The sequence below is a fragment of the Rana temporaria genome, chromosome 8 (assembly GCF_905171775.1).
Source record: "Rana temporaria chromosome 8, aRanTem1.1, whole genome shotgun sequence".
Classification (NCBI taxonomy): Eukaryota; Metazoa; Chordata; class Amphibia; order Anura; family Ranidae; genus Rana; species Rana temporaria.
In genome coordinates this window covers 10,106,532-10,126,424 of record NC_053496.1, presented here as the reverse complement: position 1 = coordinate 10,126,424, position 19,893 = coordinate 10,106,532, and the positions used below count along the sequence as shown (strand labels likewise).

The following is a 19,893-nucleotide window of genomic DNA, read 5'->3' as shown; positions in this document are numbered from 1 at the left end:
GGCTTGTCTATATGTTCATTTGCAAAGTTCAAACACTGATTTTTGTGGTGAGGACGTAGAAGAGGTTTTCTTCTGATGACTCTTCCATGAAGACCATATTTGTACAAGTATCTCCTTATAGTGGAATAGTGTACCACAACTCCAGTGTCTGCCAGATCTTTCTGGAGGGATCGTGCCGTCAAACGTGGGTTTTGAATTGCTTTTCTCACAATCCTGCGAGCTGTTCTGTCTGATATTTTTCTTGGTCTTCCAGATCTTGCTTTAACTTCCACTGTTCCTGATGACTGCCATTTCTTAATTACATTCCGAACAGAGGATATTGACATCTGAAAACGCTTTGCTATCTTCTTATCGCTTCTCCAGCTTTGTGAGCGACAACTATTTTCACTTTCAGTTTTCTAGACAACTGCTTAGAAGAACCCATGGTGCTGATTGTTGGGGGAAGGTCAGATGAGTCTGGGCATTTAAAACCTTTGAGATTGACATCACCTGGTCTTCCCAGACGATGATTGAGAACAATCCATGACACTGGCAGGTCTCAGCTTTGTAAAGGGGGCAGTGAGTGCTAGAAATTCTGCAGGGTGCCCAAACTTTTGCAGACGCCATTTTTTTGTTTTCTGTCATTTTGAAAGTGTAAATGATGGAAATAAAATCTAACTTTTTTTGACATATTCTAAGAATGTCTAATCTGTAATTTGATGCCTGCGATCCGCTAACCTATCTGAATCCGGCCCCGGCCCCGTGTTGGGGTAGACCATTCGACACGAACGACGAAGATTCGAAGAAGCAGCGAAAAACATACAAACGTCAAATCTGTCATGGAAGGCTTATAGTGTCTGTTGAAATTTCTAAGAAGATTCGACAAGCAGCTAAACTGTACGAAGCCGCGATCATACATTTCCGGTCAAATGCTCCGCCCATAGGCTATAGAAGAATTCTAATGTTGGTTGACTAGTAATAATAATTTATAAATATAATTATTACTAGTGTCATACAATATTAGAATTCTTCTATAGCTTGTAGGCGGAACATTCGACCGGAAATGTACGATCGCGGCGTCGTACAGTTTAGCTGCTCCATCGAATCTTCTTAGAACATTCGACAGACACCATAAGCCTTCAATTGACAGATGTTGACCTTAATTAATTTGGATTTTCGGACAAATGCATTTTTTTAACGAAACAAAATAAATAAAAACGAATTTCGAGAGTAACTAAATAAATTTATTTTTCGGACGAAAACAAAATATTTCAGTGTGCACATGTCCAATTCCAGGCAGGTCAGGGTATGTCAGATAGGTCAGTGCTTGTAAGTTAGGTAACACCCCCCCTCCACACAACCGCACCCCCCCCCCCCCGGTTCCGGGCTCGGACTTCGGTCTTTTTGCCACCTACCAACGGTCTGCAGCTGCCACCCTCCCGCAGTAAATGTACTGTGGTGGGGCGACAAGTGGTCAAAAAGAGTTCATGGTGCATATGAGCATTTAGTTCCACTTTGAGAAGCAAAGTATGGGCAGTTGGAGGTGTCTGGTACATTTGGAGGTGTCTGGTACGGAATGTATATAGAGGCGTTGCCTCCTGTCGTCTTACTGTAATAGCATCATGGGCCCCTGGGCAAAGTAATGCTCTGGGGCCCCTACAATGGAGACAGTGCAGGTAAACAGAAATCAAGTAGGTAGGATGCAGGAGATATCTGGGGTGTAGAGGGGTCAGAGTGCTGGGGGGATATCTGGGGTGTAGAGGGATCAGAGTGCTGGGGGGGTATCTGGGGTGTAGAGGGATCAGAGTGCTGGGGGGGGGATATCTGGGGTGTAGAGGGGTCAGAGTGCTGGAGGGGATATCTGGGGTGTAGAGGGGTCAGAGTGCTGGAGGGGATATCTGGGGTGTAGAGGGGTCAGAATGCTGGAGGGGATATCTGGGGTGTAGAGGGGTCAGAGTGCTGGGGGGATATTTGTGGTGTAGAGGGGTCAGAGTGCTGGGGGGATATCTGGGGTGTAGAGGGGTCAGAGTGCTGGGGGGATATCTGGGGTGTAGAGGGGTCATAGTTTTGGGGGGATATCTGGGGTGTAGAGGGGTCAGAGTGCTGGGGGGATATCTGGGGTGTAGAGGGGTCAGAGTGCTGGGGGGATATCTGGGGTGTAGAGGGGTCAGAGTGCTGAGGGGACATCTGGGGTGTAGAGGGGTCAGAGTGCTGGGGGGATATCTGGGGTGTAGAGGGGTCAGAGTGCGGGGGGGGGAAATCTAGGGTGTAGAGGGGTCAGAGTGCTGGGGGGATATCTGGGGTGTAGAGGGGTCAGAGTGCTGGGGGGATATCTGGGGTGTAGAGGGGTCAGAGTGCTGTGGGGATATCTGGGGTGTAGGGGGGTCAGAGTGCTGGGGGGATATCTGGGGTGTAGAGGGGTCAGAGTGCTGGGGGGGGGGAAATCTGGGGTATAGAGGGGTCAGAGTGCTGGTGGGATATCTGGGGTGTAGAGGGGTCAGAGTGCTGGTGGGATATCTGGGGTGTAGAGGGGTCAGAGTGCTGGGGGGATATCTGGGGTGTAGAGGGGTCAGAGGGCTGGGGGGGATATCTGGGGTGTAGAGGGGTCAGAGTGCTGGGGGGATATCTGGGGTGAAGAGGGGTCAGAGTGCTGGGGGGATATCTGGGGTGTAGAGGGGTCAGAGTGCTGGGGGGATATCTGGGATGTAGAGGGGTCAGAGTGCTGGGGGGATATCTGGGGTGTAGAGGGGTCAGAGTGCTGGGGGGATATCTGGGGAGTAGAGAGGTCAGAGTGCTGGGGGGATATCTGGGGTGTAGAGGGGTCAGAGTGCTGGGGGGATATCTGGGGTGTAGAGAGGTCAGAGTGCTGGGGGGATATCTGGGGATGTAGAGGGGTCAGAGTGCTGGGGGGATATCTGGGGTGTAGAGGGGTCAGAGTGCTGGGGGGATATCTGGGGTGTAGAGGGGTCAGAGTGCTGGGGGGATATCTGGGGTGTAGAGAGGTCAGAGTGCTGGGGGGATATCTGGGGTGTAGAGGGGTCAGAGTGCTGGGGGGATATCTGGGGTGTAGAGGGGTCAGAGTGCTGGGGGGATATCTGGGATGTAGAGGGGCAGCGTGGGCTCAAGGACTAGCTGCTTTGGGGAAAGGACAGGGGCCCCCCATGCAGCTGGGGCCCCTGGGCAGTGCCCAGGTGTGCCCTCTCATTAAGACAGCCCTGTCCTTTTGTATGCTCACAGGTACATATTTCTCCATTATCACATGTAGCGGATGTTGACTTCTTAACGTGTAAAGAAACCTGCGCTGGGATATCTGAGGTTAAGAGGCTGCTGCCTTCCTGAAAAACTGTCCCCTAGGGGACAGAGAGAGTATGGTATGTAGAGAGTTAGGAATAATGGCGCTGCCTAAGCGTATTGCTACACTTTAAAGTCCCAGTATGGATCTGCCTAGACCGAAGTTGTGAATGTGTACTCCACTTAGTAACTGAACCAACTGAGGTCTTATATTGGTAGAAATCCCATGGGGTCGAAAGACTGAGGGAACATGAGCTACGTGACCTACAGCTATACCAAGAGCACTAGGAAAAGAGGAAAGAACCATACAAATGTGCTCTGGTAATGTGCTGGTGGTCAGTGAGTTGTATGGGCTAATATGCCTGTGTAATGTGGGCGCTAGCACAGTATATGGGCATCAGTAATTAAACATACACAAATTACAATAGGTAAGCCCTATATATCTTCATCAAACATTATATATGCAAATGGTCACTGTAAATGGCTAAATAAAATAACCACATTAAACCAATAATTGGAAACAGTTGCATAAACAGTACATGCACAAATAAGGGATAGTCAGCCAACAACACCAGTCCACCCTGTGATATACACAGGACAATGTAAAATGGAACAATAAACGGCTGACTGGTTGCCTGTCTAGGCCAGTGATGTACAATGTCCAAAAGGAGATAATATTGGAATATGGGAATCTTGTTGGAGTCCAGTGTAGAGGTCTAGATGGTGAAAAGAGGGGGGTGCTCCTATACCACACTCCGACGTGCTCCCGGTGCTCCCCTCCAGGTTCCCCACTCACCAGAAAGAGGTCCCCTCTTGGGGTAGCAGGTACGTAGTTTAAGCGCTCCTCTGCTCCAACTTTGCTCCCTCCTACAGCTTTCAGATATCCAGAGTCTCCGCTCCTATGCTGTGTTGATTCCTCAAAGGAGACAAGACCAGGGGCTCCAATAGTGTGATAACGTATGGCCAGAAAAAATGTACTTATCCAAAGTTCAAAAAAAAATTATTATATTTATTTAAAATAGACAATAAAATATAACCTGCTATATGTTTGGTTACTACAAAATATGTAATAAAGCCAGGATACACACGTGCCTCTAGCGCCAAGGTGTGCAGAGCAGGCACTCAGTATATATGCAGGTACAAGTAAAAAATATATACAAGGGAAAAAGAAAAACAAAATTGAAATTAAAAGCCAAGGGCCAAAAAGGGCGAAGTCGTTGTCTGCAATCTAACAGCTGGGAAGGCTGCTAGTAGCCGGCGTATGGGTACCGTCGCCTGGCTAGTAAGCACGACAGCGTGTGCTGTCTGGGTGTTTGGCTTGCGCTCCAGCCGAACCACCCGACGTAACCCAGAAGTGACGTAGCACGTGACGTAGCCTGACGTACGTTTCGAATTGTGATTCGTCCTCGGAGGCTTGTCAGTGTCACGTCATCTCATCTAATTTATGGGAGTCGCCGGACCTCTATACTCCTCCCATCATCAGCGGCTAGACCAGTCATGATGTCCTAAGAGGTTACATTGACATGGGTGCAATGCTGGATGCAGCCACAGGCTGTTGGATCTGCGGTACGGCGTGTCCCATAAACGTATCTTGCTAAGATATATTTACAAACACAACATGATGACATTGTTACCTAAAAGCCAAATAACACAGCAAGTGTTATACATCTAGAATAACCTTATGCCTAACCCATAAAATCATGAGTGGGGGTTATGTATGTGTTAGAATAATTAATAATGGGGAACGAGGGAAACGGAAGTTCATGCAGCAGAGGCTTATAGGCATCATACTACTTCATCCAAACGTTATGGTTATGAGTTGCCTATTATAAGTATGCAGAGAGATTTCCCAACGAAGTGTGAGAAGATTGTGTGTGACTGTGGTCATAAGACTTACAGAATACCTCTGTGTTCAAGGTGATCATTAGTAGTAGCAAAGTAACTAATGGACTTAGGTCCAAATGTGAGAGAAAAATTGTGAAGTAAGTGTAATTATACATAAAATTACACATAAAATTATTGTGTGAAAGGTCCTGGTAGTAAAAAAGCCAGAAGTGAAAGGCTGTGGGGCTAAGTATAAATATACTTAATGCAAATGGCCAAAAAGGGGCCATATATTGCCTCAGAATGGCCACTTTTCAAATAAGTGTGGCGATTTCCACCTTAAAAGGTGCATGTCAGCCATACAATCTAGTGTGCGACCCTGAAAAGTGATAGTGGGGTAAGTAGGCAATGCGTGATATATCTGTGCTTGGCCTAGTATCCCACAAATATGGGAAGTGGTGGCCATTGTGAGCATGAACATGTTATATGTGCTCCAAGTACAGGAAGTGTGCTCTATAAAGGAGAGTGTGACATAGAAAGTAGTTGATCATAAAAGGAAGCAGTGGGAAAAAAATAATAATGTTTAAGAATAAATGTCCCAGAAGACAGCTAGTGTCTTTACAGAAATACAGGAAATGCAGCTATATGTTATAGACAATAGAGTGATAGCTAGCATACATAAATATTTTATGTGACAAATATATGAGTCGGTGTCCCAGAAGACGGCTAGATGTTATGGGTTGGCTAAGAAACAATTTAGATCTATATCAACATTGAGCCCATGTGGTACCAACGATCCTAAACGGTAGATCCAGCTCGTTTCGTTTTGTGAAACGGCTATTTCTTTATTTCCTCCCCTCCAGTTGTTTTTGATGCTATCTATACCATAAAATATAAGGCCTGAAGGGTCCTTGTGATGGAATTGTTCAAAATGCCTATACAGATGATGTTTAGAGGACCCTTTCCTAATCAGGTTAATGTGTTCTCTTATCCTGATGCACAGCTTTCTAGTGGTTCTCCCTATATATAAAAGATGGCAAGGGCATTCGATGGCATATGTGACATGAGTGGTGTTGCATGTAATGAGGTTTCGGATCTTATATATTTTTTGATCATTTCTAGATCTAAATTCAGTTTTCCTCCGGGGTTGGGGTTTGCAGGTTCTACATGGCAGACATCTTTGACACTTAAAAAACCCTTTGAGGTCTGGACATATTTCAACTGGTTTAGGGGGGTTGATGACATTATGTACAAGGTGATGTCTGAGTGTAGGTGCCTTTCTATAAATGAATGACGGTCTATTGGGGAGGATTTTTGATAGTGTACAGTCCTCCTTCAGTATTGGCCAATACTTTTTAAGGATATGTTCAAATTCCTTGTATTGGGAGTTGTACCCTGTGATGAAAGGGCATTGGTTCCGGCCTTGGTTTGCTGGTGTTTTCTGCTTAAGAAGGTCTTTGCGATCTCTTTGGAAAATTTGTGTTTGTAATGTTTCCAGGTTTTCAATTGCATATCCCTTTTCTTTGAATCTGCCGACAATGGTTTGTGCTTGCCTGTTGTAGTCATCGTCCGAGTTGCAATTCCTTCTAAGCCTAAGCAATTGTCCTTTCGGAATGTTGGCCTTCCATTTAGGGTGGTGGCAGCTGTTCATAGGGATGTATCCATTCCTATCGGACTCCTTGAAGAATGTCCTGGTATGTAGTTCTGTGCCGTTCTTATAAATTTCTAGATCTAGGTATTCGATCTTCTGTGTGTTATACTTTCCAGTGAAATCGAGGTTGAACCGGTTATTGCCAAGGTTCCCTAGGAATTCCTGTAAGGCCTCTACTGTTCCATCCCAGAGGATGAAGAGGTCGTCGATGTAACGACGATACATCCTAATCTCCTGATGGCTGCCATTGTAGATGTATTCTTCCTCCCATACATTCATCAGGAGGTTGGCGACACTGGGGGCGTAGCGTGCCCCCATTGCCACCCCCTTGGTTTGTACATAGTACTCACTATCGTACCAAAAATGGTTACACTCCATTGCCATTTTTAGTCCATCCAATATGAACTGTATCTGCTCCTGCCTGTATGTAGTCTTCTCATGCAGAGCTGTGGCTACCCCCATAATGCCATCCTCTTGTTTGATGCTTGTATACAGGGAACTGACATCTATGGTGACTAATATGAGGTCCTCTGCTCCCTCTACCTCCCTAAGTTCCTGTATCAATTGGAGGCTGTCCCTAAGGTATGATTTGCCTTGTTTAACCAGTGGCTGCAGGTAGGTGTCAAGGTACTCTCCTAGTCTCGAAAAGATCGAGTTGATGCCGCTAATGATTGGTCTTCCAGGAGGTTTTATCATATTCTTGTGGACTTTGGGAGTGTAATATATCACTGGCGTTTTGGTGGAGTTGGAGATAAGGTATTCCGCCTCTTTTACATTTAGTATTCCTTTTTCTTTACCTTTCTTGATAAAGTTTGCAAGCTTTCTTTGGTACTTGTGTTTAGGGTTCCCATTTAGTTTCAGGTAGGTATTAGGTACTGATAGGAGGTTCATCATTTCCTCTTCATAATCTTGAAGGCTAAGAATAACCAGACCCCCTCCCTTATCCGCTGGACGGATGACCACTTCATGTTTGTTACCAATTTCTTTAATAGTTTTCCATGTGCTTTTGCTCTTCCTATTAATCTTCCTCTCCAGTTTTCTAAGGTCATTTTCCACCATTTTTTTAAAAGCGATCACACATTGGTTCCCTGGATTGGTGGGATTGAATGTGGAATTGTTTTTAAGTCCTGTTTGTTTATACCCCGGGTCTTTTTCCTCCTTCTCCTCTGTATTAGTGGCGAAGTATTTCTTTAGGTTGATTTTCCTTAAAAACTTCTGAAAATCAATATATATCTCAAATTGATCCAGAGGTTTGTCAGGGGCATATTTAAGCCCAAGATCCAAGATTTTAATCTCCTCTGTTGTTAGGGCTACCCCACTAAGATTGAAGATTCCCTTTCCTAGTGGTGTCTTGGCCTTTTTCTTCTTCCCTCCCCTGCATCCTCTGGGCCGCTTTCTCTTTGTGGATATCTCTGGGGGAGACCTCCTGGTTGTCCCATCTGTCTGTTGTCCCATATTGGGTCCCGTCGGTCTGTTCGTTGTTCTCCTGTCCAGGGTTCTCGGTATTCTTCTTCTCTCCGGGCATTTCCACGGGTAGCCCCTCGGTTGCCATTCCCCCTCCAACCTGGGTTGTGGTTTGTCGGTCTTTCTTGTCCTCGACCAGGGGGTCTGTTTCTGGGCCCTCCCCTGCGAAAATCCCTGCTGTCTCTTCCCCTATGTGAGGGAGTGCCTCTGCCCCTCTGTTGTTGCCCATTATGGCGGTGTTCTGTCTGAGGGTATCTTGGGCTGTCCTCATACTCATCCGAGTATTCATCAGAAAATGACGGGTGTCTATTGTAGGTACTAGGTGTCCGTCTTCTGTTACCCGGGCTCTTGTTGTGTTGGTGCCTAACTTTTTTATGCAATCTTTGTTGATGCCATCCCTGGTTTGCTGGCTCCCAGTTCCTGTTTCCAGGTGTGCTCATTAATTGTACAGGGTTAGTCCCTGGGGTGGGGGAGTCTTCCAGGTTGTGGAGTGTTGGGTCCATGCCACTTGCTTCCATCAAAGTCTCATCAAGGTCTTCATTTGGATCTTCCATTGAGGCTTGCCATTTGTATGCTCTATGTTCCTTGTAATCAATCACGTCTCTTTTAAATTTTTTCTGTTTTTTTGCCTGTATGTCCCCATCATATTTTTTAATTAAATCTTGTAGTTCAAGCATTTTATCTTTGTAATCTTGTTGTGTTGTGAAGGGTGTCAGCAAGCTCTTAATTTCAACAATGCTTGCCTCAATTATTTTGAGTTTAAAACGTCTTCTGTCTATTATCTTATGTAGTAGTTCGTTTTCACATTTGTTGAAGAGCTGATACCATTCTTCCATAAGGACTGCATCTTCGATGTTGTCATTTGGGTGTATGTCCCACCTTAATCTCCTCGGGGTAATTTTCTCTTTAATATACATCTCCAATGAGGCGATATCCCACCACACTCGGAGTTGTTTCTCCATAGTGTGCCTGAGTGATTTCATCAGCCCCTGCATATCTTGCCTGTTGGTGATGTCTTCCTGACTGAAAATTCCCCTTACATCAATCTGTCTATTGCTCATGTAACCAAAGATATCCATAGCTGCACGGATGAGTCCCCACCCTAGGGTGAGTAAATAAAAACGTGTAAAGAAACCTGCGCTGGGATATCTGAGGTTAAGAGGCTGCTGCCTTCCTGAAAAACTGTCCCCTAGGGGACAGAGAGAGTATGGTATGTAGAGAGTTAGGAATAATGGCGCTGCCTAAGCGTATTGCTACACTTTAAAGTCCCAGTATGGATCTGCCTAGACCGAAGTTGTGAATGTGTACTCCACTTAGTAACTGAACCAACTGAGGTCTTATATTGGTAGAAATCCCATGGGGTCGAAAGACTGAGGGAACATGAGCTACGTGACCTACAGCTATACCAAGAGCACTAGGAAAAGAGGAAAGAACCATACAAATGTGCTCTGGTAATGTGCTGGTGGTCAGTGAGTTGTATGGGCTAATATGCCTGTGTAATGTGGGCGCTAGCACAGTATATGGGCATCAGTAATTAAACATACACAAATTACAATAGGTAAGCCCTATATATCTTCATCAAACATTATATATGCAAATGGTCACTGTAAATGGCTAAATAAAATAACCACATTAAACCAATAATTGGAAACAGTTGCATAAACAGTACATGCACAAATAAGGGATAGTCAGCCAACAACACCAGTCCACCCTGTGATATACACAGGACAATGTAAAATGGAACAATAAACGGCTGACTGGTTGCCTGTCTAGGCCAGTGATGTACAATGTCCAAAAGGAGATAATATTGGAATATGGGAATCTTGTTGGAGTCCAGTGTAGAGGTCTAGATGGTGAAAAGAGGGGGGTGCTCCTATACCACACTCCGACGTGCTCCCGGTGCTCCCCTCCAGGTTCCCCACTCACCAGAAAGAGGTCCCCTCTTGGGGTAGCAGGTACGTAGTTTAAGCGCTCCTCTGCTCCAACTTTGCTCCCTCCTACAGCTTTCAGATATCCAGAGTCTCCGCTCCTATGCTGTGTTGATTCCTCAAAGGAGACAAGACCAGGGGCTCCAATAGTGTGATAACGTATGGCCAGAAAAAATGTACTTATCCAAAGTTCAAAAAAAATTATTATATTTATTTAAAATAGACAATAAAATATAACCTGCTATATGTTTGGTTACTACAAAATATGTAATAAAGCCAGGATACACACGTGCCTCTAGCGCCAAGGTGTGCAGAGCAGGCACTCAGTATATATGCAGGTACAAGTAAAAAATATATACAAGGGAAAAAGAAAAACAAAATTGAAATTAAAAGCCAAGGGCCAAAAAGGGCGAAGTCGTTGTCTGCAATCTAACAGCTGGGAAGGCTGCTAGTAGCCGGCGTATGGGTACCGTCGCCTGGCTAGTAAGCACGACAGCGTGTGCTGTCTGGGTGTTTGGCTTGCGCTCCAGCCGAACCACCCGACGTAACCCAGAAGTGACGTAGCACGTGACGTAGCCTGACGTACGTTTCGAATTGTGATTCGTCCTCGGAGGCTTGTCAGTGTCACGTCATCTCATCTAATTTATGGGAGTCGCCGGACCTCTATACTCCTCCCATCATCAGCGGCTAGACCAGTCATGATGTCCTAAGAGGTTACATTGACATGGGTGCAATGCTGGATGCAGCCACAGGCTGTTGGATCTGCGGTACGGCGTGTCCCATAAACGTATCTTGCTAAGATATATTTACAAACACAACATGATGACATTGTTACCTAAAAGCCAAATAACACAGCAAGTGTTATACATCTAGAATAACCTTATGCCTAACCCATAAAATCATGAGTGGGGGTTATGTATGTGTTAGAATAATTAATAATGGGGAACGAGGGAAACGGAAGTTCATGCAGCAGAGGCTTATAGGCATCATACTACTTCATCCAAACGTTATGGTTATGAGTTGCCTATTATAAGTATGCAGAGAGATTTCCCAACGAAGTGTGAGAAGATTAGAAGATTGTGTGTGACTGTGGTCATAAGACTTACAGAATACCTCTGTGTTCAAGGTGATCATTAGTAGTAGCAAAGTAACTAATGGACTTAGGTCCAAATGTGAGAGAAAAATTGTGAAGTAAGTGTAATTATACATAAAATTACACATAAAATTATTGTGTGAAAGGTCCTGGTAGTAAAAAAGCCAGAAGTGAAAGGCTGTGGGGCTAAGTATAAATATACTTAATGCAAATGGCCAAAAAGGGGCCATATATTGCCTCAGAATGGCCACTTTTCAAATAAGTGTGGCGATTTCCACCTTAAAAGGTGCATGTCAGCCATACAATCTAGTGTGCGACCCTGAAAAGTGATAGTGGGGTAAGTAGGCAATGCGTGATATATCTGTGCTTGGCCTAGTATCCCACAAATATGGGAAGTGGTGGCCATTGTGAGCATGAACATGTTATATGTGCTCCAAGTACAGGAAGTGTGCTCTATAAAGGAGAGTGTGACATAGAAAGTAGTTGATCATAAAAGGAAGCAGTGGGAAAAAAATAATAATGTTTAAGAATAAATGTCCCAGAAGACAGCTAGTGTCTTTACAGAAATACAGGAAATGCAGCTATATGTTATAGACAATAGAGTGATAGCTAGCATACATAAATATTTTATGTGACAAATATATGAGTCGGTGTCCCAGAAGACGGCTAGATGTTATGGGTTGGCTAAGAAACAATTTAGATCTATATCAACATTGAGCCCATGTGGTACCAACGATCCTAAACGGTAGATCCAGCTCGTTTCGTTTTGTGAAACGGCTATTTCTTTATTTCCTCCCCTCCAGTTGTTTTTGATGCTATCTATACCATAAAATATAAGGCCTGAAGGGTCCTTGTGATGGAATTGTTCAAAATGCCTATACAGATGATGTTTAGAGGACCCTTTCCTAATCAGGTTAATGTGTTCTCTTATCCTGATGCACAGCTTTCTAGTGGTTCTCCCTATATATAAAAGATGGCAAGGGCATTCGATGGCATATGTGACATGAGTGGTGTTGCATGTAATGAGGTTTCGGATCTTATATATTTTTTGATCATTTCTAGGTCTAAATTCAGTTTTCCTCCGGGGTTGGGGTTTGCAGGTTCTACATGGCAGACATCTTTGACACTTAAAAAACCCTTTGAGGTCTGGACATATTTCAACTGGTTTAGGGGGGTTGATGACATTATGTACAAGGTGATGTCTGAGTGTAGGTGCCTTTCTATAAATGAATGACGGTCTATTGGGGAGGATTTTTGATAGTGTACAGTCCTCCTTCAGTATTGGCCAATACTTTTTAAGGATATGTTCAAATTCCTTGTATTGGGAGTTGTACCCTGTGATGAAAGGGCATTGGTTCCGGCCTTGGTTTGCTGGTGTTTTCTGCTTAAGAAGGTCTTTGCGATCTCTTTGGAAAATTTGTGTTTGTAATGTTTCCAGGTTTTCAATTGCATATCCCTTTTCTTTGAATCTGCCGACAATGGTTTGTGCTTGCCTGTTGTAGTCATCGTCCGAGTTGCAATTCCTTCTTGTTGACTTCTAACTCGAGTCATAATCATCCAGAATTCTACACACAAGCTCCATTAGTTGATGAAGATTGTATATAAATCACATCTCTACGTCTTTGTAAATTGTAGGAGAACCAACGCGGTGCGTCATGTTTCTGGAGCTGATCATGATTTGTGTTTATTGGAGGATAATTAAAGGTTAAAGGTTATCCTCATCATTGCTGCAAACAAAGACCGGCTCTAATTATGAAGACTTGACGCTCATCCAATGTTTTCTGTTATGTCAGCTGTGAGCGGAATTCGGTGTGACAGGTACGGTAGACGGGTTTCCAGACGTTGGCAGCAGGATACTTTGTGGCAAATTTTCAACTCCTGATTGGTTTGATTGCCCATTAAATAGGTTTGGCTGCAATAAATAATATAACTAAAGCTGCAGGATTTTCTGCAGCGAAGATGATTTTGTTAGTATGATTAGAATGCTGTGCTGTATGACAGCTGGGGACAAGCAAGTAGCTTTAGCACCGGTATAGATAGAGTCGAAGTCTATAGTTTCAGAGCTGGGGACTATGAAGTATCTTTAGCACCGGTATAGATAGTGGAACATTCTATAAGTTCACAGCTGGGGACCATGAAGTAGCTTTATCACATGTATAGATAGAGTAGAACAGTCTATAGGTTCACAGCTGGGGACCATGAAGTAGCTTTATCACATGTATAGATAGAGTAGAACAGTCTATAGGTTCACAGCTGGGGACCATGAAGTAGCTTTATAACAGGTATAGACAGAGTGGAACAGTCTATAGCAGGGGTGTCTAACTCAATTTCGTAGAGGGCCGCATTAGCAGTGTGGATGCCCTCAAAGGACCAGTTGTATATGGGTCGCACTACATACAGGGCCAGATTCATGTAGATCAGCGGATCTTTAGATCCGCCAGATCTACCTGTTTTACGATCCGCCGGTGCAATTTAGCGAGGCTAGTGCATGATTCAAAAAACACTTACCTCGCAAATTGCACCGTCGGATCCTAACTCCCCCCGGCGGAATGCAAATTCCGCGGCTAGGGGGAGTGCACAATTTAAATCAGGCGCGTTCCCGCACCGATTTAACTGCGCATGCGCCGCCGACGAAAAAGCCCAGTGCGCATGCTCCAAATGACGTCGCTAGGCGGCTAGGTTACTTACAGCCATCCGTATTCCCGACGTACTTACGCAAACGACGTAACAAATTTAAAACTCGGCCCGGGAACGTCGGCCATACTTAACATTAGCTACCCCTCATATTAGCAGGGGTAGCTATCCGCCGGAAAAAGCCGAACGCAAACGACGTTGAAAAAGAGCGACGGGCGGGCGTACAGACGTGAATCGGCGGTTCTCCTCATTTGCATATGCGACGTGTAAAAAAAACGACGACACCTAGTGGCCGGCGGGAGATTACAGCCTAAGATTCGACTGGTGTAAGTCACTTACACCAGTCAGATCTAAGGGAGATCTATGAGGAACTGATTCTTATGAATCAGTCGCATAGCTCCGACCGTGGGATCTCACAATACGACCGTCGGCTCTCACAGATACGACGGCGGATCGGGAGATCCACCGTCGTATCTCTTGATGAATCTGGCCCACAGAGTGCAGAGTTCAGGATTACGTCAGGATTATGCGACGTACAGAATGCAAGAATTCAGGGGTACGCAACGTACAGAGAGCAGGAATTCAGGGGTGCGCTATGTACAGAGGGCAGGGATTCAGAGTTGCGCTATGTACAGAGGGAAGGGATTCCGGGGTGCGCTATGTACAGAGAGCAGGAATTCAGGGTTGCGCTACGCACAGAGGGCAGGGATTCCGGGTTGCGCTATGTACAGAGGGCAGGGATTCCGGGTTGCACTATGTACAGAGGGCAGGGATTCAGAGTTGCGCTATGTACAGAGGGCAGGGATTCAGTGTTTCGCTATGTACAGAGGGCAATGATTCAGTGTTGCACTATGTACATAGGGCAGGGATTCAGTGTTGCGCTATGTACAGAGGGCAGGGATTCAGGGGTGCGCTATGTACAGAGGGCAGGGATTCAGTGTTGCGCTATGTACATAGGGCAGGTATTCAGGGGTGCGCTATGTACAGAGGGCAGGGATTCAGGGGTACAGGTTTACAGCTGGGGACCATGAAGTAGCTTTAGCACAGGTATAGATAGTGGAAGTCTATAGGTTCACAGCTGGGGACCATGAAGTAGCTTTAGCACAGGTATAGATAGTGGAAGTCTATAGGTTCACAGCTGGGGACCATGAAGTAGCTTTAGCACAGGTATAGATAGTGGAAGTCTATAGGTTTACAGCTTGGGACCATGAAGTAGCTTTAGCACAGGTATAGATAGTGGAAGTCTATAGGTTTACAGCTGGGGACCATGAAGTAGCTTTAGCACAGGTATAGATAGTGGAAGTCTATAGGTTTACAGCTGGGGACCATGAAGTAGCTTTAGCACAGGTATAGATAGTGGAAGTATATAGGTTTACAGCTGGGGACCATGAAGTAGTTTTAGCACAGGTATAGATAGTGGAACAGTCTATAGGTTCACTGCTGGGGACCATGAAGTAGCTTTAGCATAGGTATAGATAGTGGAAGTCTATAGGTTCACAGCTGAGGGTCATGAAATAGCTTTGAGAACAGGTATATTTAGAGTGAAACCGTCTCTAGGTTCACAACTGGGGACCATGAAGTAGCTTTGAGAACAGGTACAGTATATTTAGAGTGGAACGGTCTATAGGTTCACAGCTGGGGACCATGAAGTAGCTTTAGCACAGAAAGGAGGCTGTACTCACAGGATCCTAGCACAATATCAGTCCATAGGTGCAGCCTCTTGTAGCGTAGTCCAGAATCAATTCCAATGGGCTCCAGGGGCAAGCAGCCCCCCTCCTCTCAGCTCACAGATCCATCCCCACAGGGGGGAAAAAAAGACAATCTCCTCGGGGGGCTCCAGACTATTTAATGGCATCCAGCCCCCATCTGGGAACACCTCCCCAGGGATTGGCTAGGCTTTGCTCAATAATCAGGCTGGTCATTTTAATTCTTCCTCCCTAAGTTCCAGAAACATCTTCTAGAGACAGGGGGAAGCAATCAAACTCTCAGCCAATGAAGCCTTAGACATGCCAGACCAAATAATCACTGCTCCTCTGATTACAGCAGGAGCCAAAAACTAAATTAACTTAGCAGCCTAACTATGAGGGTGCTACACGATCCCCGGGGCTTATGCTCCAAAATGTGAGGTTTTGGATGCAGTAAAGAGAGAATCATATACTTAATGGTGTCACAAATGGGTGCCAATATGTATCACTTAGACCAGAATGTGTCTAAAGTACAAAGGGTACAGGACTGAGCAAATAGTGATTGGTCATATCTTTACTCCACAGATGACTTTCTTTATGATGGACCCCTAACACGTTTGACGTGGCAAAATTGGTTGTATGCAGAGCACACACCATCTTTCGTCTTAGTGAAATAATCCATCTTTAAGCTAAAAGGTTCACTCACCATGCATTCGGTCTGCCATTCATTCAATAACCAAACATCAACACCAGCCTGTTCTCATCTCAGCATCATAGCAAGACTGCCTGCCGACGCCCACATGGAGTCCTTTTATTATAACAAAAGCCGTCACAAACCACAGCTGATTGGAGGAGGTCACAGCGTGTGACCATAGGAAGTGATGTCACAGCATGTGACCTCCTCCATGGGAAGCCAGGACACAGCATGGGGGCACCACACAGCAAATGCCCATATATGGATGGGATATGATATGATAACTAGGGTTGTGCCGATACCACTTTTTTGAGACATAGTACAAGTACCAATACCAATACTCGCCGATACTGAATACCGATACTTTTTTCAAGTACTCGCCGATACTGAATACCGATACTTTTTTTAATGTCATGTGACAGTGGCGGCATTTTTTTTTTTTTACACAATTTTTTTTGTACTTTTTTTTTTACAGTGATTTTTTTTTTTAGAGAGAGGGGGTAGTGGATTGTCAGTGTGTTTTTTGTATTATTTTTATTATTATTATTTACATTTTATTTTGTTAATTATTTATTGCATTTTTTTTCTTTTTTTTAATCAGCCCTGTTGAGGGGGCTTTGGTGAGATATCAGGGGTCTTAACAGATCTCTGAAATTTCCCCTTTAAGACAGAGAAAAGGAACTAAGGACTCAGATTCCCCAGTCCCTTTCTCTGCAGCCTCAGCTGAAATGAATGGAGAGAAGCTCCTCTCCATTCATAAACTGAAGCATCGTAAACACAGGTTACGATGCTCAGTTATGTGAATGAACAGAGTCAGTGATCACTGTTCATTCGGAAAAGGTAGGAGCCGGGTTTAGCGGCAAATTGACAACTTGAGGGGGGAGAGCGGCACGGAGGGGGGAGAAGACGGCACGGGGGGAGAGCGGCATGGAGGGGGAGAAGACGGCACGGGGGGACAAGACGGCACGGGGGGACAAGACAGCACGGGGGGACAAGACAGCATGGGGGGAGAGCGGCACGGAGGGGACAAGACAGCACGGGGGGACAAGACAGCATGGGGGGAGAGCAGCACGGAGGGGGACAAGACAGCACGGGGGGACAAGACAGCACGGGGGGAGAGTGGCATGGAGGGGACAAGACAGCACGGGGGGACAAGACAGCACTGCGGGAGAGCAGCACGGAGGGGGACAAGACAGCACGGGGGGACAAGACAGCACGGAGGGGGACAAGACAGCATGGGGGGACAAGACAGCATGGGGGGAGAGCAGCACGGAGGGGGACAAGACAGCATGGGGGGACAAGACAGCATGGGGGAGAGCAGCACGGAGAGGGACAAGACAGCACGGGGGGACAAGACAGCATGGGGGGAGAGCAGCACGGAGGGAGACAAGACAGCATGGGGGGACAAGACAGCATGGGGGGAGAGCAGCACGGAGGGGGACAAGACAGCATGGGGGGACAAGACAGCACGGGGGGAGAGTGGCACGGAGAAGACTTGTAACTCCCACCACCACCTGATACCTGACTGCCCAGGTATCGGGTGAAGCATCGGAGCATTTCCCCCGAGTGTAAGTACTCAGGAAATGCTCGGTATCGGTACTGATACTAGTATCGGTATCGGTACATACCTAATGATAACCCTTCCGACAGGGATATTTAGATACATACAATAAATGAATACAATATAATACAACAACAGCATGATACAATAATAATACAATAACGATACAGTAATAATTCAATAACAATACGATACAGTAATAATACAATAACCAATGAACACAGTTCCTGATGAGGGGAGGTTACCTGCAGGTGTATGCTCACATCACAATACAGCATTGATTAGGCACCTGAGAGATGACAAGAGCATATATCCGCTAAACCGACAATGCGTTTGCAGAGTGGACGCATCCCACAGGCGAATTTCTGTGCATGACACAGGGGCCCTTTGTTGGTGTCCGCACAGGGGCCCCAGCAGGGAGGGACCTTGCCGCATCGCTGCGTCCTCCTGCAGTCCGGTCGGCCGTGTACCATAACCGCGCGGTACAGGAGATTCACTTTGCTGTTCCCGGGGCCAGACTGAAAGGAAGTGAACACTCAGTGTGTGCACTTCCTGTCAGTCCGGCCGGGAACAGGAACCTGATTCTCCTGTACCGCGCGGTTATGGTACACGGCCGACCGGACTGCAGGAGGACGCAGCGGTGCGGCAAGGGCCCTCCCTGCTGGGGCCCCTGGCCAGCTCGGGGCCCCTGGCCAGCTCGGGGCCCCAGGGCCGCCCAGTCAGCTCTTTAGATCGGGTTGCGGGAGAACCAACAATGGGGGACACTATGACAATACATATTAAATACATCTTCATAAAATTTCCACAACACAATTTGCACACAGGAATCATCATATGTGGCATTCAGACAGACCTGGGTGCAGACTCAAGTGTTCATGAGACCTGAAAATCAAGTTGGACAATATCTGTATAATTCCAATTAAGTATTTAGAGATCTCTTTGTTTCTAAATCTATAGATGCATTCAATAACAACACGTCTGATGATGCTTCGCAAACTGCAAACTCTAAAGCAATGCGTTTATTGGGTTTTGTAGGTCCCATCTGGTTGGATAACGTCCGCTGCTCGGGGGTTGAGACCTCTTTGATAGAATGTGAGTCCAATGGCTGGGGAGTCACCGACTGCAAGCATTCAGAGGATGTCGGCATACTGTGTTCAACAAGCCGGCTACAGGGAGCGCCACCACCTCAAATTATTACCGCCCAGGTAAGTCACTGCAATCTAACGTATATACTCGAGTATAAGCCGACCCGAATATAAGCCGAGGCACCTAATTTTACCACAAAAAAATAGGGAAAACTTATGGACTCAAGTATAAGCCTAGGATGTCCATCTGCATGCCTCACTGTGTCCATGTGCATGCCTCACTATGTCCATGCCTCACTGTGACCATGTGCATGCCTCACTGTGACCATGCCTCACTTTTCCCATGTGCATGCCTCACTGTGTCCATGTGCATGCCTCACTGTGCCCATGCCTCACTGTGCCCATGCCTCTGTGTCCATGCCTCTCTGTGCCCATGCCTCACTGTGCCCATGCCTCACTGTGCCCATGCCTCACTGTGCCCATGCCTCACTGTGCCTCACTGTGTCCATGCATAACTGTGCCCATGCCTCACTGTGTCCATGACTAGACTGACGTATAACATGGGAGTCTATGGAAGGGGTTGCCGGCTTTGAAAAATCGGTGCTCCCCAGCCGTAGGTCCCCCAGACAACAAACTTTGCACACTTGTAGATAAGCAATGGGGCTACATGTGTGCCATGATCAGGGTCCAGGGGACCTACGGCCGGCCGGTACCGGGTCCCCAAAATCACTGGAGAAATTACTGTTTAACATGGGAGTCTATATAAGGGGTTCCCGGATTTGAAAAATCGGTGCTCCCTGGCCGTAGGTCCCTTTGGACAACAAACTTTGCACACATTTAGAGGAAGAGTGGGGCTACATGTGCGCCACGTTTGGGGTCCAGGGGACGTACGGCCAGCCAGTACCAGGTCCCCAAATCTGGGAGATCAGGCGCAAAAATAAAATAATGTGCTGAAAAACTTGGCTTATACTCGAGTATATACGGTACTTCACTATATTCAGCTT

The 19,893-nt window shown here is 46.0% G+C and overlaps 1 protein-coding gene across 1 annotated transcript in view; it reads left to right on the top strand.

Annotated features, from left to right (window-relative positions):
• LOXL4 (lysyl oxidase like 4) overlaps nucleotides 1-19,893 on the top strand; it is a 155,065-nt gene that overhangs the window by 23,930 nt on the left and 111,242 nt on the right. The window contains exon 4 of the mRNA XM_040361279.1: nucleotides 18,840-19,009. Within this exon, the coding sequence (XP_040217213.1) occupies nucleotides 18,840-19,009 (170 nt within the window). The remainder of the gene's footprint in view (nucleotides 1-18,839; nucleotides 19,010-19,893) is intronic.